The sequence below is a fragment of the Hypoxylon trugodes genome (assembly GCF_022578975.1).
Source record: "Hypoxylon trugodes strain CBS 135444 unplaced genomic scaffold F4822scaffold_5, whole genome shotgun sequence".
NCBI classification, from domain to species: domain Eukaryota; kingdom Fungi; phylum Ascomycota; class Sordariomycetes; order Xylariales; family Hypoxylaceae; genus Hypoxylon; species Hypoxylon trugodes.
Genome location: NW_026250020.1, coordinates 1643661 through 1668161, shown reverse-complemented (window position 1 = coordinate 1668161; position 24501 = coordinate 1643661). Strand labels below are relative to the sequence as shown.

At 47.0% G+C, this 24501-nt stretch overlaps 9 protein-coding genes across 9 annotated transcripts; 4 read left to right on the top strand and 5 right to left on the bottom strand.

Annotated features, from left to right (window-relative positions):
- Positions 1–846: 846 nt before the first annotated feature.
- Positions 847–2978, bottom strand: F4822DRAFT_252842 (glycosyltransferase family 31 protein). Its single transcript, XM_051454468.1, has one exon. It carries the CDS (start codon positions 2727–2729, stop codon positions 1077–1079), a length of 1653 nt encoding a protein of 550 aa, XP_051314436.1. The 5' UTR covers positions 2730–2978; the 3' UTR covers positions 847–1076.
- A 6207-nt stretch (positions 2979–9185) lies between these two features.
- Positions 9186–10838, top strand: F4822DRAFT_429277 (heterokaryon incompatibility protein-domain-containing protein; the record flags this gene model as incomplete). Its single annotated transcript, XM_051461066.1, has 1 exon — positions 9186–10838. One exon carries the CDS (start codon positions 9186–9188, stop codon positions 10836–10838), a length of 1653 nt encoding a protein of 550 aa, XP_051314435.1.
- A 350-nt stretch (positions 10839–11188) lies between these two features.
- Positions 11189–12697, top strand: F4822DRAFT_252744 (Phosphoenolpyruvate/pyruvate domain-containing protein). Its single transcript, XM_051454464.1, has 2 exons — positions 11189–11591; positions 11649–12697. The coding sequence occupies exons 1-2, from the start codon at positions 11457–11459 to the stop codon at positions 12432–12434; spliced, it is 921 nt and encodes a 306-aa protein (XP_051314434.1). The 5' UTR covers positions 11189–11456; the 3' UTR covers positions 12435–12697.
- Positions 12698–13610: 913 nt separating this feature from the next.
- On the top strand, positions 13611–14763 carry F4822DRAFT_252789 (uncharacterized protein). Its single transcript, XM_051454467.1, has 2 exons — positions 13611–14058; positions 14121–14763. The coding sequence occupies exons 1-2, from the start codon at positions 13828–13830 to the stop codon at positions 14574–14576; spliced, it is 687 nt and encodes a 228-aa protein (XP_051314433.1). The 5' UTR covers positions 13611–13827; the 3' UTR covers positions 14577–14763.
- A 144-nt stretch (positions 14764–14907) lies between these two features.
- F4822DRAFT_403465 (uncharacterized protein) lies at positions 14908–15746 on the bottom strand. Its single transcript, XM_051458122.1, has one exon. It carries the CDS (start codon positions 15569–15571, stop codon positions 14951–14953), a length of 621 nt encoding a protein of 206 aa, XP_051314432.1. The 5' UTR covers positions 15572–15746; the 3' UTR covers positions 14908–14950.
- A 1060-nt stretch (positions 15747–16806) lies between these two features.
- On the bottom strand, positions 16807–17904 carry F4822DRAFT_429273 (uncharacterized protein; the record flags this gene model as incomplete). Its single annotated transcript, XM_051461065.1, has 2 exons — positions 16807–17680; positions 17744–17904. 2 exons carry the CDS (start codon positions 17902–17904, stop codon positions 16807–16809), a joined length of 1035 nt encoding a protein of 344 aa, XP_051314431.1.
- An 844-nt stretch (positions 17905–18748) lies between these two features.
- F4822DRAFT_252738 (uncharacterized protein) lies at positions 18749–20532 on the bottom strand. Its single transcript, XM_051454463.1, has 2 exons — positions 20445–20532; positions 18749–20372 (listed from the first exon to the last, which is right to left on the bottom strand). Exon 2 carries the CDS (start codon positions 20357–20359, stop codon positions 19025–19027), a length of 1335 nt encoding a protein of 444 aa, XP_051314430.1. The 5' UTR covers positions 20360–20372; positions 20445–20532; the 3' UTR covers positions 18749–19024.
- Positions 20533–21155: 623 nt separating this feature from the next.
- Positions 21156–22227, top strand: F4822DRAFT_252653 (ARP2/3 complex 21 kDa subunit). Its single transcript, XM_051454462.1, has 3 exons — positions 21156–21389; positions 21470–21865; positions 21930–22227. Exons 1-3 carry the CDS (start codon positions 21384–21386, stop codon positions 22107–22109), a joined length of 582 nt encoding a protein of 193 aa, XP_051314429.1. The 5' UTR covers positions 21156–21383; the 3' UTR covers positions 22110–22227.
- Positions 22219–24486, bottom strand: F4822DRAFT_252638 (Gcd10p family-domain-containing protein). The gene is made up of 2 exons (XM_051454461.1): positions 24159–24486; positions 22219–24088 (listed from the first exon to the last, which is right to left on the bottom strand). Exons 1-2 carry the CDS (start codon positions 24242–24244, stop codon positions 22345–22347), a joined length of 1830 nt encoding a protein of 609 aa, XP_051314428.1. The 5' UTR covers positions 24245–24486; the 3' UTR covers positions 22219–22344.
- Positions 24487–24501: the final 15 nt, after the last annotated feature.

The window sequence follows — 24501 nt, the reverse complement described above, 5'->3', positions numbered from 1 at the left end:
TATTAGCAAACAAGTGCGGCGAGATGTCGTACACTTTACACATCACATTAAATTACTCCTAGAATCAAGTAGATAGAATTATCATTGGTCATGTTTTTTTCCGCCTATCTAAATATTTACAGCTGTAAGCGGCCCATTTACCTACTTCGTCTCGAGCACTTCGATTCCGAGTCGGCAATGCCCTCCAGTACAGCACATAATAACCACGAGTAAAGAGGCCCCAAGAAAAAGATCCACCCAAAATCACCCAGCCTTATGCTGTTCCGCAATTGACACTAGACCGTATTCCCCGCTAGACATCTAATGCTCGTAACTCCGCTTCCCAGGCAGCAAGTCTATGATACAAACGGACGTGGTGAATAAAATGTGGCTTCCCCGGTGAAAAGCAAATAGGATATCCCCGTGCGGTATAATAATAAATAAAATGCCTACTTAAAATGCTGCGTTGCGGCCATCACAACCGCTACTGACGCTGGCTTGAAGATATTCTCATAGGTAGGAGGTAATATGTGATGTATGTTGTAGGTATACCGTTTTCGTTTTTTCTCGTGGGGGTATTGAAGAAAGTGTAGGTGACGACAAGGAAAGAAGGATCGACTGCGTTGAGTATTATGCATTATCGGATCTTTTGTAGACAGGTTGTGTGCGATAACCAGCGCTGGTAGATGTACAATCTAGGTGTAGACAAGGCTGATGAACATGAATTGTCCACCACAATAAAGCCTAACCAATCCCAGAAACAGTGCAGGATGGGATTAAATGTTCGGTGATCGATACTAATACGCTAATGCGTGACGACTAACATGCTCTCGGGTGTAATCGTCACACGAAATATAAAAGTCGTAGCAGTGAGCTAACCTAGTCGTGGCCGGTATTCAACGGATTCGGGAGGACCGAACAAGCAAAATGGCGACTCGGCAGCTATGTAATGGAGCAATTTTGCCGTATCCATAGCAAACTCCCATAAGTTTCCAATCCATTCTCTTCCAAGTCGAGTAGATGAATGTTACATCCGCCATTTCCTATACCGTCGTGTAATATCATTATGTCGTTTACCACGCACTGCGTGAAGTCCTTTATGGGACCCAGACAAGTTCTATTATACCATCAAGCTGAGACATCGGTTCGCCGTTTCGGTCAACCCATCTCCAATCATTGGCTTTTCGGACGTAGACATGGCTAACCGTGTTGTCTTCGTTCACACTGGCTTCCTGGAGGTCCCAGCTGATCTTACGGCCCGTCTTCAATAGACTTGGTCGCTGTGGGTCGAATACGTAGTCCAAGTTCCAGCCCTTATCTTGCGGCGCGGCAGCGAACGTTCGTTCCATCTGAGCAAGGTTGAAATTGATACCCAAGGGATACTGGACGACACTGAAACCAGTCGAAATGATGAAGTTATCAGCAGTCTGGAATCGCTGAAGAGTGCAGTCTTCACCACAGATGTGAGCGATCTTGGTGTACTCCCAAGGCAGAGCCGAGTGCCACCCGCCACCCTTGAAGTGGTGAAGGGAGATAGGCTTAATGCCAGACTCGTAGAAACCAGATGGGTCTCCGTAGAGGTCAAGCTGGTAAAGACCACGAAGAATGGACAGACGGACGTCTGTGTTTTCGTAGATGCACTTGCGGAGAAGGATATCGCCCTGAGGACCCCAACCAGAGTTCGACTCGTGAATTTTCTCATCCGTCTTACAAGTTTCGTAGTCCTTCGTGATCTGCTCAGCTAAGGGTACCGACAAAAACACACCGGCGCCACCGAAAGCCTGCGATCCGTGACGATCAACATTGTTGACATCTTCGGACAGAGTACCGATGTAGAGCATGTCATTAGGGTCATAAACCTCAAACTTCTTCGTCAGTGCGTGAACGCTGGGGAAAAAAGTGTCGTCATCGCATGAAACTAGCCATTTTTTCGATGGTCGCTCAGGATGGTTGTACAAGGTCGGAATAAGCGTGAGGTAGCGAACGGCCATTTCCATTGACGAATCCGAATGGAAAACATCAACGTCAATTCCAGCATGGTGCAGTATCGTCTTGGCGTGTAGTATTTGGTCCTCGGTAGCATCTAATAGCAAGAGAACCAACTTGCCACCATTAGAGTTACCTTTGCCATCGGTCAACCAGTATGTCCATTCATTCACGGGGCTCGTCTTCTCCGAGCTGAATCTCTTGAATGTTGTAGAAACGCCAAACATGAAATCGGACAAATTGCCAGTAGCAGGGAATGGGGACTCGGAAACGGGAACTTGAAGAGGTTCAATGCATTGTTCACCTCCGTAAGTGCTTGGGTGTTGCAAATCAACGGTAGTGAAAGCATGTGGGAGGAATTGTTGGTTGACTTTGGTAATCGACTTTCGAGGAACGGGCTGGCGGTTGATCTTGACATATCGCTTTAGGTATTGGAAAGTGTCTCCAAGTTCATACTTAGCCTTCAGTTCGCTCATATGGGTAGAGTTGACACTGCAATCCATAACGTGGTTCGATACCGGAGCAACATCTTTATCTGTCGCTTGAGGAGCGTCGCCTAGTGGTTGTTGATGTGTGTTGTCCTTTGTGTTGTGGCTAGCAGCAGCCTTTACGATTCGCGAACCGACATCTTCTATGCGGTCGGACTTCCACGTGATCGCAAGGAGCAGAAGCAATGCAACAGCAAAGAGAACACATCTTGAGAAGGGGTTCCGCATGCTGAAGAACCTCTGATGCGGCGAGGGCATTTTTGCTCCCATCGTCATTCCCTCGGCGATAGTATGCCAATAAGGGAAACCAAAGCTTCCTTCTATAATGTTTAGTCGGCCTCGATATAAGCGGTAGGTGATTGTAATCCAAAAAAATCTGCGGCGACCGTGGAGTTTACTTTATGACGGTGATCAAGGTATTTCGTGTCGGTTGAGTGGGCATGCGGCGCGACGGTTGACAATCTATGTCAAGAGGAATCGGGTTACGATTCGGAAGTTTTGCTGACTTTCAAACAACCTCGTAATGGTAGTAAAAGTTGGTAACGAATGACACCTCGCACAAAAAAAGGGGAGGAAAAGTGAGACGAGGGTGATGAAAGAAAGCAAACGCTCGCACCCTTCTGACGTGTAGAGGGGCGCCTTATCAAAACTTGATAGAGCCAAGGCAAAGGAAGAACGATTGTTTCCAATGTGGAAAGAAAAGAAGAAGGGGACAACAAAGCGAGAGACAGGAGAGAGGAATTCAACAGTAGAAAAAGAAAAAAGGAGAGATCGCTCAAGGGAAGGGAAGGTACTCTAAAGGTGAGAGAAGAAACAAGCCAGACAGGCCAGACAAGCTTGACAGGGGGCAGACTTCCGTGCTACAAGCGGAAGCTAGTGGATGTAGTGCTGTAGCGTAGGTAGCAGGTACATGAGCGTTAAATGGCCACAATGTAACAGGCACAAGGCGATAGGGGTGCCATAAATTGGGGGTGCAGGGATTGGTATTAGATCCGTGGCCGAACGGTACATTCGATACGGTACTGGGTACGCAGTATTGATGTACTGGTGGATTACATGCTGCGTAGGCTTAATTGTGGATATGGGATGTACATACTACGTACTGCATCTATTAGCCCCAGATGAGCAGATGGGCAAACCGGAAACTGCAACAACAAGGAGAGAACGAGCCTAAGGAGCCAGGGCAACCAGGGGACCCATCAACCCAGAGGAGTAAGGAAAAGGGGAGCGGGACCGGCTATAGACCAATCAAGATGGCAACTTCCAACAAGAGTAAAAAGCCAATTGGATTTATGCGTTCCAGTGGCTTGCTTAATTAGCGGCTCAAGAGGGGGGTTTTTAATACTAGGGTCACTAGAGTTATAGCGCCATTGACGACTTCAGGTACCTTTTCATGGCGGCATGGATCATTATTTTCAGCAACTTCCAGGTTTTTTGGTTGGTGGGCAATTTTTTTTTTCTTTATCTGACCGACGTACCAATGTGATAAATTGCCTTGGTTGGTGTAGATTATTCAGGGAGCGGTAACACTGCGCATTAATCCATACATTAGGTATGTACATATTGCAATATGTATTGATTCTGAAAGTATTGCAGATCAGTAATACAGAATATTACTTATATTTCGGCTTCGCAAAGCGCCGTATTATGTACTAGTGGTGAATGTAGGATAGGACTAATAAATTCGTTCAGGGGCATTGTCTACCTGGCCCTGTACTGTAATTGCTGCAATTACTGTAATAAGCTCCTAATGACGACGGCGGGTGGTGGCTTGTGATAGTCTAATACGCTACATATGCGCCTACTGCAGGTGTACATGGGAGACAAGGTTAAGCCTTGCTAAATTCCAAGTATACTAAGAAATATTTGTATACCATTTTAAATACTTACACACATATACTTGTATGTATTTATTCCAGCGAAACAGTAACGGATAACACCGTAATGCTACCTATTATCTACATACCATTAATAACAGTTATCTTATTTTGAATTGCCAGGCATGTAACTGATTCCTTAATCAAGGCATTGTGTCGCTTGTGATGGTGGGTTACCCAGAATGATTGAAAAAGAAATATCGTCATCGTCCGGTTTGCCTTGGTTGGATTGCTGTCCGATAATAATGTGCGATAATTGTGGATGTGGCTGGCAGTGCTAGCGACGATCTTTTCGCCATACGTCTCCTGTCCCATCTCCTAAATTCCAACACGAAAAGTAGAACCGTCAATTATGTCCGGTTTTAGAACGAGCAGCAGACAACAGAACAGGCTGACGAGTCGCTAGTCTAGATTGGATGAGAAACAATGAATAAGAGTAACAAAATCGACGTCAAGATGGTATGTTGCCATGGCCACCATGTGCGTTCTGCATACTTTGATATCTTTTTCATTGTTCTCTTTCGACCTTGGCTGCCTTAGTAACTTGTATGTAAGTATATGTGTAGGTGAAAAAGGTGTTTATGTTATGAAGGTACATCGATGAGTAAGAAGATAGGTAGATAATTAGAGTTTAATCTGTACCTTCCGTCTCATCATTGTCACCCCCCTTACACCATCTTTAAAATGCGCTAGGGCTGTCATCGATGAGCCAGTCTAGAACCATTTCAGAAGAAGGTTACGCGTACCTTCTTTTAGTTGACTTTTAAAATTAGAACATGGGACGAGTCACTTAAAGTATTGTATGTATTGGAAGGTCCAGACACGAGGTCGAAAAAGCTTCTTCTTAATCCCTGATAAACTCTGAATTTCAGATTTCTTCCATCTAGACTTGCGCATAATCTATCTTGATTGCTTCATAGACCCGCCAGACACACAACTTACCAATTACAACATCAAGTGTGGGATGTCGAAAAACGGCATCAAAATCAAATTTCAATTTTGCAAACTAACCAATTTAGGAAATCCCTGAGCGGCTTTACCGTTCGCGAATGTGCTGATGAAGATCATTACGTCGTTTGTCTCGACGCCGCTCCCAGCAGCCCGCCCCAAACCCCCTAACCCCCTCCATTAGGGGCAGCATTCGTAAGCTGTGGGGCCTATGTTTCGAAGTGCTCTCTTGAGAGGCCTTCTCCAGTTCGGCGAGATTGCACTGGTTACGTCAGTTCTTGTCTGCCGCGTGAGCATTTTTCAATGGTCCCTCCCGCTACCAATGTTTACCTAGGTTATTTATGTCTCATGTCAAACCACCGCGTACGAATTAACATTGAATCATCATCAACAATCTCCGTCAGCGTTGTGAATGGTAAGTTCATGATACCTTCTTGCTTACCTAGGTGGGCAGAGCGTTACACCCCAGCTGGGGTAACAGTCTTCTCGATTGAGTTGGGTCCTATCTCCGAAGTTACGGAATCCCACCTGGACCGTCCACAGACCCGTTCAATAGATAAAAAAAGGGAATCTCATCATTTTCGCTCTACTTTTCTTCGGCACTCATTGATACGGCTGCAGATCTCCGTGGGGGGGGGATGGTTTGGACCTCATCACCCGCGAAAACCAACATGATAATGACAGCGATATGACAAAACGCACAAACAACACGGCATTTCTACGTATCTACCCAGGCCAGGCCGTGCCCTAACGAGTTTGTATTCTATAGTCTTCTAGAGCTTCTAGAAGCGCCGCGACTTCTACCAATATCACGGTTCTATCAAGTGAAGCTTTTTTTTGCTTCTTCTAATTTGTACGTGCATACCGCTTCGAGCCGGCATCGAGAATGTCAACCGGTACCAAGGAAACGAAGGTAATTTGGAATTTGCCGCTGTCCCAGGGCATATATCCCGGTGATGATTAAAAAGGCCTTGGCATCGGCAGCTCATTAATTTTCCACAGCGGGAACCTCTACGCCTAAACCCGTCGCAATGTGCCTAATACCTAGGATGGCTTAATTGCCGAACGGCGATCATGATTGGCTACAATTGACAACATTTGCAGCTATGCACGCAGACAACCGCTGTGATATGTGCCTCGTCGTATTTTCGCAAACAAATGTCAGTCACTCTAGAACCAGACTGAAGACAAAGATTAAAAGATGCCATTCGCGGCATATCGATTCCACAAGATCCAGATAAGCATAAGCATGCATTGAGCTCGGCTATGAAGTTATGATCATTAGACCCGCCTCGATCCTGGAAGAACCGTGCCTACTTACCAAAAAGAGCGCCATCCAGCGTTTACAATTAAGCTTCTGACAGTGCACAGTATAAGTGCAATGTTGCTCACGATGCATACGATGCTGTGTGTTGCGAAGCCAAGTTTACCAAGTACTGTACGCAGCTAGTGTAAGTTTCCAACGGCTACTCGGCCTCTTGGCCCCCCAGATGTGCGACTTTGGACGGCTTGTGGCAAGCCCTATTAGGCTTGGCTTGCCTGTTCATGTGAGAAATTGTGCTACTTGGGCTTTCCAATTACTTATGATGGTGGGATGGCGCCCCACGATAGCACCGAGGGGAGTACTATAGTAGGTAGGAGACTGATTACGTACTACCGATCTTGTCACCGACGGCAATCTACATACAGAAATAGTTGGCCAGAGTATATCAACGAGAGGAAAGACAGCAACAAGTCATATATGCTACGTATCAACTAAACAATTGCCATACCTAATTGTTAGATAGGAAGTTCGGAAGCATTCTTTAGTCAGAGTAAACCAGAACCTCGATTAGGCGAAAGATCACCAAATCGGTCTACCATTTCCTTCAGGGGAAACCACTGCTATTGGAGTTGACAACCGCCGACCGGGGCAGCCGATAGCGGTTTAGGTAAGGGGCTACCTGCTAGTAGTAGCAGCACCCGTGTACTCAGGTGGGCGGCTGAACACTAAGATCTGCAGCCCACCGTAAGCGATGCCGCCGCGGGCGGTAGAGGCGGAGTCTCACTGGTTAGTGATACCTCCCAAGAGCCTGAATATGAAACACGGAGGGGGTATTCTAGCCTAGAGGACCGAATCAATGGGCTGAGAACGGGTCGATCTAATGATCAAAGACCAGGCAATGAAGAAGGAATGCCGTCGATCGAATAGATCCTTTTGACCCTATTAAGAAGGCTAGGACAATATTGATAAAAAGGTGTCCTCTCTCCGCAGTTGATCATCACGCAAGTTACACTCTTTTAAATCGAGAGGATCGAAGAGAACAGAACCCCTCAGGAAAATATTCTTCCATCGCGCGGCTCAATCCAACATTACCCCAGTACGGCGGAGGTGTGAGCTCCATCCGCTTTGTACTTTTCAAATTTTGCGGGTCCCGATCTGCGATTATGAGGATCTCCGTTCACATTGATTAGCTCTTTTTTTTTTTTTTTTTTTTTCGTTTTAAAACTTTCAGTTGGCGTTTCTTATGGCCAAGAACAGTCGTCCCACTTCCTGTTGCGATTCAGTTGGTAACACGCAGATCTTACAACATACCTGGTCATTATTGTAACCTGTACTTGTCCTCTGACGATTCAAGATTGATATACCTGTCCAACTTCTAGCACTACACGGGAATACGGAATTACCTAGCTTGGGAATTGGTATCTCATCGTCCTAGGTTTCCTCCATCGCGGATATTTCACAGTGCAACGGAAATAATAACCAGGCTAGACATGTCCCACGTGCTCGGGACAATAGACACATGTTGCTAAGGACGGCAGAGATTTGATTTATTTTCCGCGTCTTGACTATAGCGCCCGGGGACATCTACCAATCTACCAATCTCCATGGATCCATTGCAATTTCTCATATCATCCACTCCCATTCCGCTTATTTCGCAATTCACATAATCACCGCGCATTCAGATTTGCAAGTGAATTACCTAGGTAGGCATTCCATTCTCGGTATCCTGGCTCCCTAGGCAGGTACCAAGCTCAATTGTGTAATCCTGGGGTTGTTCCTAGTTAGTCTACCAAATGCCCTAAATATTACTTCTAGGGATTCTTTCTAATGTGGTTGTTTTTAGAACAGAATTATTTTAGTAATTACTAATATTATTCAGTTAAATATAGGTTCTTTCCCTTACATCACCTTAGTTCTTTAATTAAAGATACAGCAAGACTATTAAATAACTTTTCTAGAATATAAAAAATACGTTGGTAAACAATATCCAGCCAGTAATAGTATACTTAACTAAGGAGCCTAGTTTTATGTCGGTTATAACAAATAAAGATAGAGTAGGGCAACCCTTACTTAGGTAACTATACACGTTCTATGAAGACCCCTAGAATGGATTAGAACTTTATACACTCGGGGTCTATCAATTCAAGGGAAAGGATCCATCACTATTCCCGTCCCATACCAATATTTCCTTGATTTAACAGGCCGGTTACGTAGTTATACCTATATTCTAACCGCTACCGGCGCCTCATTTGATCACTGGCGAATCATCCTTAAAGCGGCCGTATTGTGAAAGATAAAGTGAAGATAACACCTTGGTCACTCATCACAGGGCGTTCTGCAAAGCCATGCTTGAAATGGGATGGCTGTATTCTGCGCCTAGCTTTCGCACACCAATAGATGCGACGAGTGTATCTATACAGTTAAGACAGCCCAATCATGTGCCTACATACATGCATACTCCGTAGGCTTACAGGTCCTACGATCAGGCTCAGCCCCCAACCACATGAAATGGACTTGTCAGTTTTCAGATAAAATTGCTTTTTTCGATTTCTTTATCACCAATATGAAGCGAAGATCCCGGTGCTCTGACCGAGACACACAGACATCCCTTTTCGTGCTGCATTTTGCGATGTCGCTGTCAATATGTGGCTCATCAACACCCACAACTTTGAGCTCGTGCGTAAAGACAATTACCGGGAGAACTCGTATGCGATCTTATCGCATACCTGGGAAGATGATGAAGTGAGTTTTCAAGAATTTAGGGACCCGGATCCGAGCGTGGCTCGTAGGAAGAAAGGGTTTGCTAAGATTGAGAAAACTGTTCTAATGGCCCGCGAACGCGGGCTGAATTGGGCCTGGGTCGATACTTGTTGTATTGATAAAACCAGCAGCGCAGAGCTGTCCGAAGCGATCAATTCTATGTATAAATGGTACGAGGACTCGGCTGTGTGTTTCGCATATCTGTCAGACATGCCGACTCATCCAGACATATTGAGTCAACAGCCTGATGACCTATGGCAACTCTGGAAAACGAAGCTCAAAGCATGTAAATGGCTTACGCGGGGTTGGACGTTGCAGGAGCTGATAGCGCCGATGTACGTCGAGTTCTATGATATGCAATGGAATCTCATTGGCGACAAAAAGCAATCTAGTGCGCTGCTTGAAGAGATCACTAGGATCCCTCGGCGTATTATAGAGCCATATCGGCATCCCAATGGCTTGCGCTATCAACCGCAACACGAACCAATCGCGTGCCGGATGTCATGGGCCTCATCGCGAGAAACTACGAGGATTGAAGACACGGCGTATTGTCTCCTAGGAATATTCGGCATTAACATGCCCCTTCTTTATGGGGAGGGGGCAAAGGCCTTTATCCGATTGCAGGAGGAAATATGCAAACAGACTACAGATATGTCACTTTTCGCATGGAAAGCCTCGCCCCCGCCATCAATTGGAGAACCCGAGCAGGAGTTTCGCGGACTCTTCGCTAACCATCCTTGCGAGTTCTCCGAAGGCCACTTCATGTCAATCTATAACATGGGTTACACTGGAGAAATCACGATCACTAATAGAGGTATACGTTTCGATGGGCTAAATCTACGAGTTAATCCAGAGCACGGTATCTTGATGGAAATTGGCTGCAGGAAGAAATACAGGCACGGCGTTAACTACCCCGGTATGAGACAATACATATGCCTTGCCAAGGTCCCTAGAGGGTTTGTGAGGCATAACCCATATAAGTTATTTGATGATACGAGTCAAACAGAGAAGGAGATAGTGATGTTCCAGCCCCGAATCTATATTCCAAAGGACCTTCCTCAAGCAGACGCATTTAACATAGCGACACAATATAACGACGCTTTGTTCGTGGGGTTCTCTGGGCCCATTAAGAACATTATTGCTCGGCCGAGTGATCTGTGGGACCCCCATAGAAAGGCTTTCTTAGTTGGATCCAGCCAAGAGAGGTTCGCTATACATCTAACGGTTGGTTCCGCAATAGAAACCTCAAAGCTTCTCGGCGAACCCTTCATCGTTGTTATTCTTCTGGAGGGATACATAGAATATCGGGTTTTAAGTACAGATGATGAAGAGTTTCATGCATTGCTCCCCATTTTAGAAAAGGAACAGCCAATTCCACACATTTGGCATTTTGATTGGGTAACGGATCCTGGTTCAAATGGACAACCTTTTACAAAGACAGGCGATAGGTTTGAAGTTACAGTAATCGGCGAAAGTGATCACAGAGAAAATGACTGGATTCAGATTAAAGTCGAGAGCCACGATCTACAATCTTAGGGGTTGGCCTGCGGCTTCATATAAGACTGCTAGTAACACCAATGATGTAAGGGAGAGGTATAGCGTTATGAACTGGGGAAGGACCCTTATACTCAAGCGTTCCTCTGACGAAATTGGAAAGCGGTTTATACTAGATGAAGGTAAGTTTACTTTCTCTATAGTGGTTGACAAGGCAACACTGATATTTATTTATCTACATCCCGACTAACACGCATGATGAGGTCACTCTGCGGTAGCTTGCGCCCATTACCGCGACCGCCGCCACTAGTACCGAGATGCCCCATACATCAGAGCTAGAATCGGCCGAATCGGCCGAGTTACATCTGTAGCTTGTCTTATTTCTACCCCACTTGGGACGTAGCAAGAGCTTTCACGGGTAGTTCTCGGAGTCACAGAACGGAATTTTGTGGATGATAGCCCCATGTGGTTCCGATTTCACCACTCAAGTACTATTGGCTTCCTCTGATATTATCTGAGTAGCTATCAAGCGTCCAACTTGATGGTAAAGTTGGTTCTGGAGACGGAGAGAAAACCCAAGGGACAACATCTGAAATACTTGAGTGCCTTCTGTGTATACTTGATTACCCAAGATAGGGGACATTGAAAATTTCAACCGCAATGTCTCAGACTAAGTCCGCAACTAAACTCCGGCAAGTGCTTGCCGATGCGGATAAGATCATAGTTTGTCCGGGCGTACACGATGGACTCACGGCACGCGTAGCGTTAAGTATAGGCTTTGATGCCTTGTACATGGTATGCTCACATTCCACACCCATGCAAGCAAGTGACCGCAGACTAATACCCTCCCAGACAGGCGCAGGTACAGCCGCATCGCGCCTAGGCCAACCCGACCTAGGCCTCACCACCGTCGACGACATGGTGACGAACGCGGGTATGATAGCGGGTCTCAATCGAGACGTCCCGGTGATCGCCGACGCTGACACCGGTTTTGGCGGGCCTTTGATGATCGCGCGTACTACCGAGAAGTACATACTTCAGGGGGTAGCTGCCTTCCACATCGAGGATCAAGTAACAACCAAACGATGCGGTCATCTCACGGGCAAGGAGCTAGTCGACACAAACACATTCGTAGCTCGGATCCGGGCGGCTGCTGCTGCCCGAGCGCGTATGGAGTCAGACATCGTGATTATTGCGCGCACGGATGCGCCACAGTCTCTCGGCTATGAGGAAGCTGTCACGAGGTTGAAGATTGCTGTTCAAGCCGGTGCGGATGTTGCGTTTTTGGAGGGCATGCGGACGAAGGAGCAGATGAGGCAGATAGTTCGAGATATGGCGCCGACGCCATGTTTCTTGAACATGGTCGGCGGTGGAGTTACGCCATTGGTGAACTCGCAGGAGGCCAAAGATATGGGGTATAAAATCGTTATTTCGCCTATGGCTGGCTTGACGAGCGTGTACTTGGCTATGCACGAGTCTTGCCAGGAGTTGAAGAATACAGGCGAGATTAAGGATAGGTATACTGAAAACGGGAAGGTTGATGGAGGTGTAAGGGATGTGTTCGAGTTGTGTGGGTTGTCGAAATGCGTGGAGTTCGGTAAGGAGGTTGGTGGCGTGAGCTTTGTGAATGGTGCCTAAAGCTTCAAGGGGCACTGTATGACGGAAGCGAGAAGAATATCTGCAAAGGCAGGTATCCTAGGAGGAAATGGCTCACGCTACGAAGAATCCGCGGGGTCTGCTGACGCCCACTACATGGCGACGATTATAGCGACTCTAGCCTTCTCCCCTTACTCTTAAGGCTTTAGGCCCGAAGACCCGACGATCTACCTTGACGCAACGAAGAGGCCTATTTTTATTAGAACCGATTAAACAACGAAAACTTAGTCGATGGATCTCATTAAGCCGGATTGAATTGCTCCAGCTAAACTTGTAGTTGGTAGCAGATTAGGTGTATGTATATCTTCACTCCTCACCCGTGTGGCTTAATAGGAATAGATATTTCGCTCAAAAAAAATGCGACCTATCATTTACTAACTATCGTGGCAGTAAGCGAAGCCAATCAGTCATGTTACTGGCTCCTTTGTTTTTAAAAACATCGATTGACGATTTGTCGGTGAGCCGCCTCCAATGAGCGGCCTCAGCCTACGATAGAAATTTAAGGTCATCTTTGGTGTTGTCTCAACGCCAAGGAACGGTACTCTCATATTCCGGGGGGCAGTGAATATAAATAAAAATACCCGTATGGGGTGGGCTAGAGCAGATGTACGGGATGCGTGCTCTTTGTTGGTCGTGGGGGCGGTGCGGAGGAAAACCGACGAATCAGACGACGCACCCGCCCTCCCGATTTCTATTTCTGGATATACCGTCCGGTGGTTGCACGATCCGATCTTCTAAGCGCCCCGATATCAGAACAGATTGGGTCCGGACGTGTATTTGTTTCGAAACAACCGCCGTGGCGCCGTATCTTTTGCTATCAGCATACCAGTTTATCAAGATACCTAACCCATATGACGAGAATAGCCCTACGAGACATGCGCCGCCAATTACAGCGCCCGCTTTCTTTGATTCTACTCTTCAGCCCATATCCATATACTAGGCCGCGGATAGAAGCTATCCGGTAGGATTTCTTGATATTTACGTCTGCTTGACTAACTGCTTATTCGTATAGCTCGAAGTCTTGCTTTGTTCTTAGTCGTAATAGACTCCTCGTGCTGGCACAGCCCTATGGGCGCACGTAGATTATACAAAGACTCTGGAGTAGGTGGACGTATGCGTCAATGGTTGGCGCAGTAAGGAGTGGGATTTTTCCGGACCACCTAGGACAGCACATAGCTGTCATCGGACTTTTGAATATGGTTTTGTTTGAAGTTGGGGGCCTCATCGGGGCTCATATAAAATATACTACCCCTAGATTTGATTTCTGAGATGAAACACATCACTTATCAAATTCTATCGACGATATCGAGTCCGTCCCTTCAACTGAATCTCACCAACGTTTCAATAATTAATATCCCATTTTCTATCTATCATAATGAAGGTCACCTCGATATTCTCATACCTAGCCGCCGTCGTTCTCGTTGGGACGATCGGCCCGGGTTCGGCTGCAGTTCTACCTCGCTCAGATGCCGATACCATCGCCAACTTCGGACGGATAGGCATCTGCATGTCTTACCTGGGGAATGGCAACACGCAAAAGGAGCTCGCCCCGTGTATGACATGGTGCCCAACACAGGATCCAAATTCAGATCCGAACGCCGTTGGTGTATGTATTTATCACCATCCCCTCAACTGAAAATGACAAAACTAACAGTGATATTTCCTTAGTGTAAGGGACCCGATGTTCCTTTAGATCAGCTCGACCCGAGTACGATAGAAAAAGACGACGACGGAAACTCATGGACATCAGGCGAATGCATTTGCGATCTTTCGGCTGCCGGTGCTATTTTAGACGTTGTTATCCAAGCTCTTGCTCAGCTTGATAACGTGATATGCGCTGTTGTCCTAACGGCTGTTACGACGCTCGTTGAGGAGGGTATCGACTCTGTGCCCGCTGGCACCTCTATTCTAGCAGTTAAGAAAGCTGTCGAGGGCGCCAAGACTTTCGTCGAAAACGGACTCGACGCCGTCTCCTTTTTTGGTGATTGGATCGGGGGATCTTGCGGCATTTCCGATTTCAACTTTAGCTTGGATGATGTGTTCGACGGCTTGTCCGACGCACCAGACTCGCTTGGTGAGAGTAAGGGATGCTTAAAAATGAATAAACAATGTCAGAAACCTTAAGCATGTTGGACTGGGTTTGGGCGTTGGAGAGGAGAACGGGACGTGTGCTTTGATACGAATGGAGCATTAGTGATTTTGGGTCTTGGTGGTTGGTTGCATCTTTATCATCGGCATATATTAGGGCTTAGATTGGTGCATTAACCCATCATTAGGGGGTGGGAATGGGTTAGGCAATCTGTTTTACTTGTTTTTACGACTCTTTTTTACGGGACAGGTTGTTAGGGTGTTTGGACGCAGGAATAATGTTGTATTCAGACACCTAACGAGCACACTCATTAAGACTACCTACGGCATACATTATGAATTAAATTGCCCAAACTTCAGAAGTAACCTCCTTTTTTCTCAAATCTATGTCCTCCCATCGAATCCTGTGACTACACCCAAACCCTCTTGACCGTCACCAGTTGGCAACTCGGGTTCTGGGGCTTCTGGTTGCCCAGGACATATTGAAGCGCAACGTATCCATAACTCTGCCAATACGTCTTGCAGATAGCCCAGCGGTCGGTTAAGTACTCGACGGAGTTCGGGAACGGCCCAGGGGGCGAAATCGCATCATTGACATTGGTTCCCACAGCAAGGAGGTCATCCTCAGTAAACGAGACGGACTGAGCAATGGTGTCGGAAGGCCAAATAAGAGGGAAGGCGAGGTTGGATCCCTCATTATAAAGGAATGCCAGAGCCGTATTGGATGTGAAGGGCGGCGTACCACCCGTGAATGTCCACGTCACATAACCGGATTGTAGGTAGTTTGGATCCGAAGGGGCTTCGGCCGAACTGTTGAAGAAAAAGGTTTGGAATTCTGGCGTTTGAACAGATTCATCGAGGCAGAGAGCTTCGACTGCGGCTCCCGCGTGGCAAGCTGCGAGCTTGAGACCGTTAAGTGTACTATTGTCGCTCGATAGGACAAGGTTGAAGGGTGCGGATTGGTTCACATTGCCACTTTGCGCCAGTGTCAGGCCGAAAGCTGATGCTAAGAAGAGGAGTGGGCGAGTCATTTTGGTAGCCTACCACGTCGGCGATGCGTTACTCTCTACCTAAGAAAGGAGTTGGAATAGCGAGGATCTTGTAGTAGACCGTCTAGCTTTTATATTGAAACTGGATCCATCTCTCCTAACCCGCCATGGTGTGTTTCCTGTCACCACTACATTTCTTGCCTAGCTTGGCAGCAATGAAATTACTAGAATACGAGGTTCTAGAACACAATGTCACATTGAAATATCGTGCGGGCGCTGGTTCCATTGGTCACATGGACAATATCAAGAATTCCTATTCGGGCTTCATGCTGCGTTTTTTACCGCATACCACCTCCCTTATCTCGATATTCAAACAGCCTCATGCTTTTTCAATGACGTATTCGAAAGCATTTGGCAATTTATACGAGATGAGCCGCCAAATACTGTTCCCCTTTAGAGTGCCGGCCATACCGAGCGCTCGTTATCTCCCTGTTGATACGAGAAGGTTGATAGGTCCATTAATCGAAGGATTTGTGATTTTTAAGGAACCTCGTAGGATGCTTTCAAGGGAGCGTTCCACGCACATAAAATTATGCACAACGAAGAGCTGCCTGGGCACATATATTTTTTGGTAATCACTAAGGAGTTATGCATTCGATGCTACTTTCTATGAACCTTTCCTTCTCTATCTCATGCGAAGTATTTTGGCGTAGAAGGGACGGCGAGCCGAATTGACAACGATCTGATGCATGAAAACAAAGCATATGTAAAGGAAACAGTTGCGTTGAATGCCTAACCAAAATGGAATGAACGGACTAAAGCCTCAGAATAGACGTTGCTTATAGCCCATCATGATAGCATTCGTGTCGATGAAAAAGCGAGCTCCCTTTCTCCTCGGGCTAGGCGACTTGTATCATCACGGGGGCACATCACAAAACGCCAACCTCGAAAATTGAGGTTCATGAAAAGTGTATCATAGACTTTAGTAGATTGGGGGGCGTCCTCCGTCCTCGATGGCGGTTGAGGAGGTGTTGGTAGTGTGGTAGTGTTCCGTTGGGACAATGGAGGGACATCCATTGTCGTCCTGCGGCACAACCGAACCAAGCTTTCTGAAGCTGTGTTCTAGAATTAGAGCCCCTAGAGTCTCTAGTACCGGTATTCGCCCAGAGTAGTGCCTGCGGACTCTTAAGGAATGCCGTACCAACTGCCCCTTGAAGCCATTGCATTCCTGCTTTGGTTTTAAGCTATGGATATCTATATTCGGAAGCTAACTACTACTATCCGGATGGTGTCCTAAGGAAGGCCGAACCGTCCATCTCGAGCCACTTGATTCCGCAGGGGCTGGCTAGCCATTTTGACATCTGATTGAGATGGTCGTGTATGGGGTACGCTTGCGTGTCTTGTGCTATGTCATCCCTTAACCAATTAAGCAGATATCCGCGCCTCTCTGATATATCTTCTTCCCACTTGTTCGTGATAGCCCTGATCATATAGTTCTCAGCGTTAGAAATATTATGCGGCAAGTTGGGATGATTGAAATTGCCTATCTTATCGACTTGATAGGAATCAATCTCTTGCATCTTAGACGGTGGAATATCGCTCTGGAGGTCGCCGACAATGATTACGACTTCTTCGACTTGCGAAGCACTGTCGAGTACGAAAACTGGAATGGGGGTATGTATTAATTGTTGTGTAAATTCGTAAGCTTCGTCGAGTGTGAAGGCGATGGTTCGGATATCAATCAAATTTCGGTATATACTGTCATCTCGGTAGAATTCCATACCACCTTCGATGAGGAACCAATCTATTCGCCTCTTGACTTGAGGTGTCTTGACCTCATTCTGTATTTTGACGAAAAATGGAGAGTCGCCCCAACCGCTTTGATCTTGGAGGTTTTCGAGGTTGGCTCTATTCGCAACAAGGGTATGGAGGACATTACTTGCAAGTGCACCAATACCGGACGAATCAGACGGGTCACTGCGGCTCAAATCTCGTCGTAGTCTGGGCTCTTGGTTCCATTCTTTGTTGGCATATAGTTCGTGGTTGCTGATGACCACCTTCTCCAGAGACCAATTTTTAAATTTAAGATGTACCCAGCTAGGTAACTCGTGAACCATATCGAAAATAATAGCCTGCACATCATAAGGCAACCTATAGAATGATGGATTTTCGACTGCTTGAGGGGGTTCCTGGATGGGTTTCTGCTTTGGTCACCGTATGATATTCTCTAATCCGGCTATCGCATCCCGGATTCTGGTTCCCTTGAGGGGTGCCTTCTCCGGCTCCCAGAAGGCCCATCGGACGCTATTAGCTGTGGAGCCAGGATACCTGAAGTAGTATTTACCCGATACGTCGCTTTTGTAGTCTTTAGGCATTGTGAATAGCAGTATTTTGATCATGCCGCCAAAGAAGAATGACTTGAGAGATGAGCTCGTGGTGGTTGGTTCTGATGGTCGGAGGGCCAAGGAAGGGGATTAATTTTGATGAATTATATATTGGCGTCCTGGACCTCTTCCGAGCGAGACTCGTTGATCACGATATAATGTGTTTTAGTAAAAGATGACCCAATATGAATTACCGCGTCCCGGATTTCAACAGTGCAGTTTCACATAGATAGGTGGAATCTATCTTAGAGTTATGATCTTATGTTAGGGAATTTGAGCTTACCTATTATTATAGTATCAGAATCATAGCCTATAACATCTCCTCGAGTCAGATGTGATTGGTTATAAGTAGATAATAAGGAAAAAGAGTGATTATGTTGTATGGACTCACATCGCTGACTTGGGTACCCGATTCTAGTGGTAGAAACTACCTCTCGCATGAAGAGATGAAATAACCCCATGCCGAAAGTACTAGAAGGAAAGGTAACGCGGTAGAGTAAGCGAACTATTAATATCTGATAACGAAATGACGCAAGGTATTCGTGAATTACACGTTGCATTGCCTATTGCAAAGTTCTAAGTAGAATTTCCGGTCGCGAGACTAGTCGTATCATGCCTCGTCTTCCAGGCAAGACCCCTTCATGTAAAAAAACACCGTCTTCATGTGATACTGTGTGCAACCCGCCAGCCAGAGGGGGCGGGATGACAATGTTGAAGAGAAAAGCAAATGCTGGGGTATAACCATCCCTATATCAACGCCGAACCTGGTACGCCCGAACGGTCTCGTATCATCATGATCCTCGTTACGTCAAGGTAGATAGGTAGCCATCAAGAATTGAAGTAGTGTGGCGTTATGTTCGTCAAAGTCTCTCCAGTCCGTCCATCCATCTGTTAATCGTTTAATTTAATAACCCCTTAAATCCACCGAATTACCCTTATGTTGATTATTGATCTTCCTGTATATTCTCGTCGGAGCTTTCAGAGCTTTCTGAATTCTCCGATGCGTTCTGCGGCGACGGCGCTACCGACTCATCCTCAAACCCTGTATATAATTTAGTAACCCATTCATATATCCACGCGACTTCATCAAATAAAAGCCCCGGGCATTTCCTTATCGGACGACGCCAATCCTACCTTCCGCTACACACCTGCGCTTCAACAACTTGCTCGGATAGGCCGAAGTTTCGCGATCCTCAGAGAAGCTTGCGTTAAAAACTTCTGAGAGGATCTCCCTCTTACGCTTTGGAGAGAGTTTTCGATGAATCGTGGGAGGCGTCCGTTCCCCAGCACTGCTAGACGCCTGGGAGACACTTCCTAGTAGTTCTTCCTGAGATTGTTCATCATCTTTTGGAGACTTAGGAGAAAGCTTCCCCTCATAATCATCCATAGATTTTTCGTCGAACTCGCCGACTAGGTCCTTGCCTAGAGCTTGCCCTAGACGTTCCTTCAGACCCAAAATCGGCCAGAAATTGATTTCGCGATATGTGATGGTGACACCCGCATCCCCTCGTGGTGCCTTGTGGGGCTCGTGAAACATGGATAGTAATGCTGCAGGTATGACACTTGCATAAATGATGAATGATTGGCCGCTTTGAGAAAGTGTGATGATGCGGACTGGAATATCTCTTGGCTTGAAGCCGCTTCCTTTGGGTACCGAGTCATATACGCTTTGCTGAGCCATCGCAATCATGGTGGCAAATATGTATTGGTCTTCATTAGGGTCCACAGGTATCAACTTTCGGGAACGGATTTGCTGTAGACGGTGAATGGGTATGTTGATTGATCCATCCGGAAATGGCGGTACTCGGAAGCAGTTCTTTCGGACGTAATTGATGTGGGTGAGATCAAGATAGGCCATTACTGGTGACGGCTGTGGTGAGCTGACTTCGATGCTTTTGGATGCATCTGGGTCACAAGTAGCAATCGAGGAGAATGATGATAATGAATCTGGATGCGTGTACCACAGGACTTGACATCGCACCCCATTGGCACAAGAGTGTCTCCCACAGCGCATGCCAAGCTCTCCCCAATGATCCCAGAATCGACCGGGAAACATCGTCTGAATAAAGTTCACGATGGCTTGGCTTCGCTTGCCAAGGGCAAAGGTTGTATTTGTTAGGGTACTAAGATCATCCGCAAGGGATACGACCTCAAATGGCATCTGATTTGGCGGGGATCTCGGTGGTGAGGATGATTCACAAGGTGATGGTGTGGTCAGCGGGGGCTGTTGTACAAATCGGCATCCGAGCGCTTGCATGTGAAGTTCAGTCCAGCAGAGCGGTGGGACGTAGAGGGAAGTAGCCGCATAGTCATGAAGGATGTCGAAAAGTGACCCAACTTGTGGAGATACGATCTTGCGATGCCGAAGTTTGCGACGTGGTGGTTTGATCTCGGGCGAGTATCTATCGGGTTGATACTCCGCCGCACGTAATTCTCTCGAGAACATGATGTATTGTGAGCTGTAAAATAAAATGTTAGCGAATATTGTATAGATAATACCAACGGAAAGAAAGTTAAAAAGGCCTACTAACCACTAGGTGCAAGTCCTAGGCTGCCTATCTTGAATGTATAGTGTTGCGATCAGATGCGCGCACTTACAAACCCGTTATGGTGTGTATGCGACAGAGTACAAGCAGTGCGCCACTAGATCATAAGTACTTTAACGATAATAAAGTCCCAGTACACCGGTAAGGAAAGTCGCCGTAATTAGCGAAGCGGTTTTTAATAGTATTGAGGGATGGTGAGGTGGAAGATGTGACGGTTCTGAGACTGGGCGGCAAAGGGAAGGACGAGAGTGGATGGAGAAGAATTGACAAAGCCGGCAGACGGAAGACGCGACGGGGAGGGGTCTTATGCCTTATGCCGCAAACAAAGGTGGGTTGTTCTTACCAATTTGAATGCGGCCGTGGCGCGAATTCAGGTGACCGTGTGGGTTTCTGAATCCGGTTAGGGCTAGGCTCCAGCTCATTAGACCGACGCCATAGCCGGGCTGTATCCAATCAGAGTCCGCAGATGAGATCCAGATTAAGACCCACGGCTAAGATCCAACATTGACGGATGCAAGTCATTAACCTAACTTAATTCGTGCTGGCGCCATTTCGTCACTCCATTTTTAGCGTGTAAGCCTGCGGATTCACGGTAGGGAAGGTACATGCGTTGTTAAGGGCGCATAACAGCGTCAGAAGTCACACCGTGCGGAGGTACTTCCCCTATGCTTCTATCGCATCTACCACACTAACAGCAACACATCCATAAATATCTCACCGACATTTACCCGAGCATAGTGACGTTCCTCACTAACAATTTGGAGACGTCAGCCTCAGCTGCAACCCGACTAAGCCTCGTGAGCCCCTCTACCTAGGTACCACTATAGGGGAGAAGCAAGACTTACCTCTCAAACATCAAACTCCTCATAACAGCTGCAGAATTGTCGAGCCATCACCGACTCTCCTCGGTGTACCTTCGACAAGATGCCAGTGAGTCATCTCCCATTGCCCTCAAAACCATTAATACCCAGCCAATGCATCTAGCTAACAACACCGCCACCCTAACATAGGCCTACAATTCCATGTTCAACAATGATCCCAACATACCTCGTCTGATTGGGAACTTTCCTCTCCTTCCTCTACGCACCAAGACCCGTGGTCCAGCATACGTCCTCCCACCTCCCAACCCCCCTTTACCCGCCAACGAGAGTCCGGACCCAGACGCAGAGTCCTACGATATACTCGACGAAGTGCTCTCGCTTTTCCGTGCCAACACTTTCTTCCGTAACTTCGAGATCCAGGGGCCCGCCGACCGTCTACTTATCTACGGCATCCTATTCGTGAGCGAGTGTCTCGGCAAGATCCGCCCGCACCACTCACTTCGGGATGCTACGAAGGATGTGTTGAATACTGCTTTGGATCTTAACTTTGCGATCCCGGGAGACCCTGCGTTTCCCTTGAACCAGGTACGTTTAGGCTTCGTACTTACTTGTTAAGAGGTAAGGCATGTGAGGCTGACCCAATTTACAGATTTACGAACCCCCACGAGACCGACAAGACGCCGAACAACTACGACAATACCTATCCCAAGTACGACAAGAGCTCGCCGCGCGGTTGCTAGCGCGAGTATACGACGAGGAAGGAGATGGAAAGCCGAGCAAGTGGTGGTTAAGCTTCACAAAGAGAAAGTTCATGGGCAAGCAATTGTAAGAAGACGAGATATCCTCACTTCAAAAACACATAAGAGCACGGGATCAAAACAAAAAGTGTTGAACTTGTACGGAGTCCAAATGGTTCATGAGAATAAATGCCCATAGCAAGGGATATCTATCCCAAGTCTATACGACGCGGAAGACTAGCCACACCTCGTTTTCCATATATAACCGGGGTTTTTTAACGCCGATGAATGCAAGCCATATTTTTTATCACCATCTAAACAACACCTTTATTCTTTGGTTGGCTCCTCGAGTTTCCTCTTTCTCGTACGAGCTTTGCCTCTAGCCTCTACCTTGCCCTCCGCAGGCTTAACTCTCCAAGCTGTGAATACGTATCCTTCAGCTCCACCCCTACCTGTCATTAGAGGATGTGTTCGTCCGGGTAGTACCTGCCACTTCTTCACACGACTCGTCTGTAGGGAAGCTCCTAATACAAGGGATGGGTTAAGTGGGAAATCTTCGTTCCCAGGCCACTGCTCCAATTCTTCCGGCGTTTTACCAACTGCCTCTTCCGGAGGATTTGATACCCAGGCTGCACGGCGTGCTATGCTGTAACAGTCAACTAGGGCGGTCAACGGCTCAATCGATTGCGAGTAGATAGCAATCGGTGCACCACCAGCGAGGAGCGGCACTGCGTAACGCATAATGGATATTGGATCCATTGTACTCGCAACAACTAATCCGGAAAATTCGCCTTTCCGTGTGGTATTGATGATATGTCTAACCCTAGCCCAACGGCGACGCTTGCGGTGATATGTACCCCGACGGTTGGCTTTCCACGTGCGAAGCTCCTCAAGCGAGACGTTAGGCATATTCGAGGTATATGTAGGATCTAGCTCGGGTTCGACGAGTTGCAACCATGATATGGTCATTAGGTGGGCGGCCAGGGGGTGATCGGATGTTGGGTTAGGGTTCGTTATGTCGAAGCCGTAATCGCGTAGGAAGGTAAGGTTCGGTTGTTGGTTAGCGTGAATGACGGTAAGAGTATTGGAGCGTACGAATGGTACATGTAAGTCGTCCCACCGCGCCTTCGAATCCCCATGCGAATTCCTTCTCGTAGCCTTACTCGGCGGTTCAGATTCGGCGGCATTTTGACTTTGAACCACTACCTCCATATTAGAACTGCCATTTCCGCCGTCTGCATTCGGCAGAGTGTCACTGGTGCTTGGCATGGCCTCCTTTATATCTTTAGCTTCTTTCTCAGGAGGGTAAAGTATACCCATCCGCTCCGCCATAGCTGTCACTAAAAGCCCGCCCGTATCATCTACCGCAAGCCATCTTCCAGGTGAATATTCGGGCTCTTTATGTTCATCGTCAATTCCTTGCGCGTCTTCATTTTCACATTGATCCTCTCCCCCAAAATGTATATTAGCCCAGCATCCCAGGAGTGCTATCATCTCATCCCTCATATCTAGGATCTTGCTCGAATCCTTCACTTCTAATTGATAGTGGGCGAGCGTGGGCACATCCATAGGTAACACGCTAAACCTTCGTATGTATTTCTTCGTCTTGAGTAATTTGTATTTGGCCAAGGAGTACTGTGTCTTCTGATCGATCGCAGTGTGGGACAGCATTAGTTTCGCGATGAGGTCCCTGCCCGCGTCTGTTCCATCTTTTTTCAAAGCCTCGATTTCATCTATGCTTAGCGTCTGGCGCGCAGAGGCATCGAGCTCTGCGCGATCGGTCCGAGCAACAACGGCGCCGGATTCGGGGTCGACTAGTGAGTACTCTATGCCAGCTGGGATCGCATTTTCGATATCTTCGCCGTCATTTGTTATGGGGGTTTCCCCTTCAGGTGGGCTGGTAGATGTATCGGACGAGAGGATATCGCTGTAAAGCTCGGAAGCGGGCACGATGCGCAATCGATTGAAGTCCTCTCCTGGCCGTTTATCTTGCAATTCGTAGGTGAAGTGAAATGGTCGATCAATTATTAGATTGCTCGGGAATGAGCCGTATTTCCCTAACGATATAGTTCTGTAAATACATCATTGTTAGTATGGCTAACTGGTTAGAAATAGCTGGAGGCATTGAAATCACGGCGTACGTATTTGGAGTGACTTGAAGTACTCTTAAGTTTCCAGAAGGAAGCTTGAGAGCAACCCATCCATTAGGCTGTACTAAGGCATGCATCTCGGCTCTATTGTCCTTGGAAGAACTTGTGAGTCTTGAGATGTTGCCAGCTTCACGAATAGAAATTTTGGATAGCAAAAAAATTGGAGGCAATATAAAGTTGGACTTGGGCTGCAGATTCGGAGTATAACCCCACTGTGGGACACTATGTGGGGAAGTTAGGACCCTAGTGTACCTAGGTAGCTTTATATTTCCCGATAAGGAAATCAATCATATATCAGATCTAAAAGTATGAAGACTCTTTAATTCGTTTGTCA

Coding starts and splice junctions, on each gene's coding strand:
- F4822DRAFT_252842 (XM_051454468.1), bottom strand. CDS start 2,729: ATGACGATGGGAGCAAAAATGCCCTCGCCGCATCAGAGGTTCTTCAGC.
- F4822DRAFT_252744 (XM_051454464.1), top strand. CDS start 11,457: ATGTCTCAGACTAAGTCCGCAACTAAACTCCGGCAAGTGCTTGCCGAT. Junction 11,592..11,648: donor GCTTTGATGCCTTGTACATG/GTATGCTCACAT, acceptor ATACCCTCCCAG/ACAGGCGCAGGTACAGCCGC.
- F4822DRAFT_252789 (XM_051454467.1), top strand. CDS start 13,828: ATGAAGGTCACCTCGATATTCTCATACCTAGCCGCCGTCGTTCTCGTT. Junction 14,059..14,120: donor CAGATCCGAACGCCGTTGGT/GTATGTATTTAT, acceptor ATATTTCCTTAG/TGTAAGGGACCCGATGTTCC.
- F4822DRAFT_403465 (XM_051458122.1), bottom strand. CDS start 15,571: ATGACTCGCCCACTCCTCTTCTTAGCATCAGCTTTCGGCCTGACACTG.
- F4822DRAFT_252738 (XM_051454463.1), bottom strand. CDS start 20,359: ATGTTCTCGAGAGAATTACGTGCGGCGGAGTATCAACCCGATAGATAC.
- F4822DRAFT_252653 (XM_051454462.1), top strand. Junction 21,866..21,929: donor CTGCGTTTCCCTTGAACCAG/GTACGTTTAGGC, acceptor CCCAATTTACAG/ATTTACGAACCCCCACGAGA.
- F4822DRAFT_252638 (XM_051454461.1), bottom strand. CDS start 24,244: ATGCATGCCTTAGTACAGCCTAATGGATGGGTTGCTCTCAAGCTTCCT. Junction 24,089..24,158: donor CTTCAAGTCACTCCAAATAC/GTACGCCGTGAT, acceptor ATGTATTTACAG/AACTATATCGTTAGGGAAAT.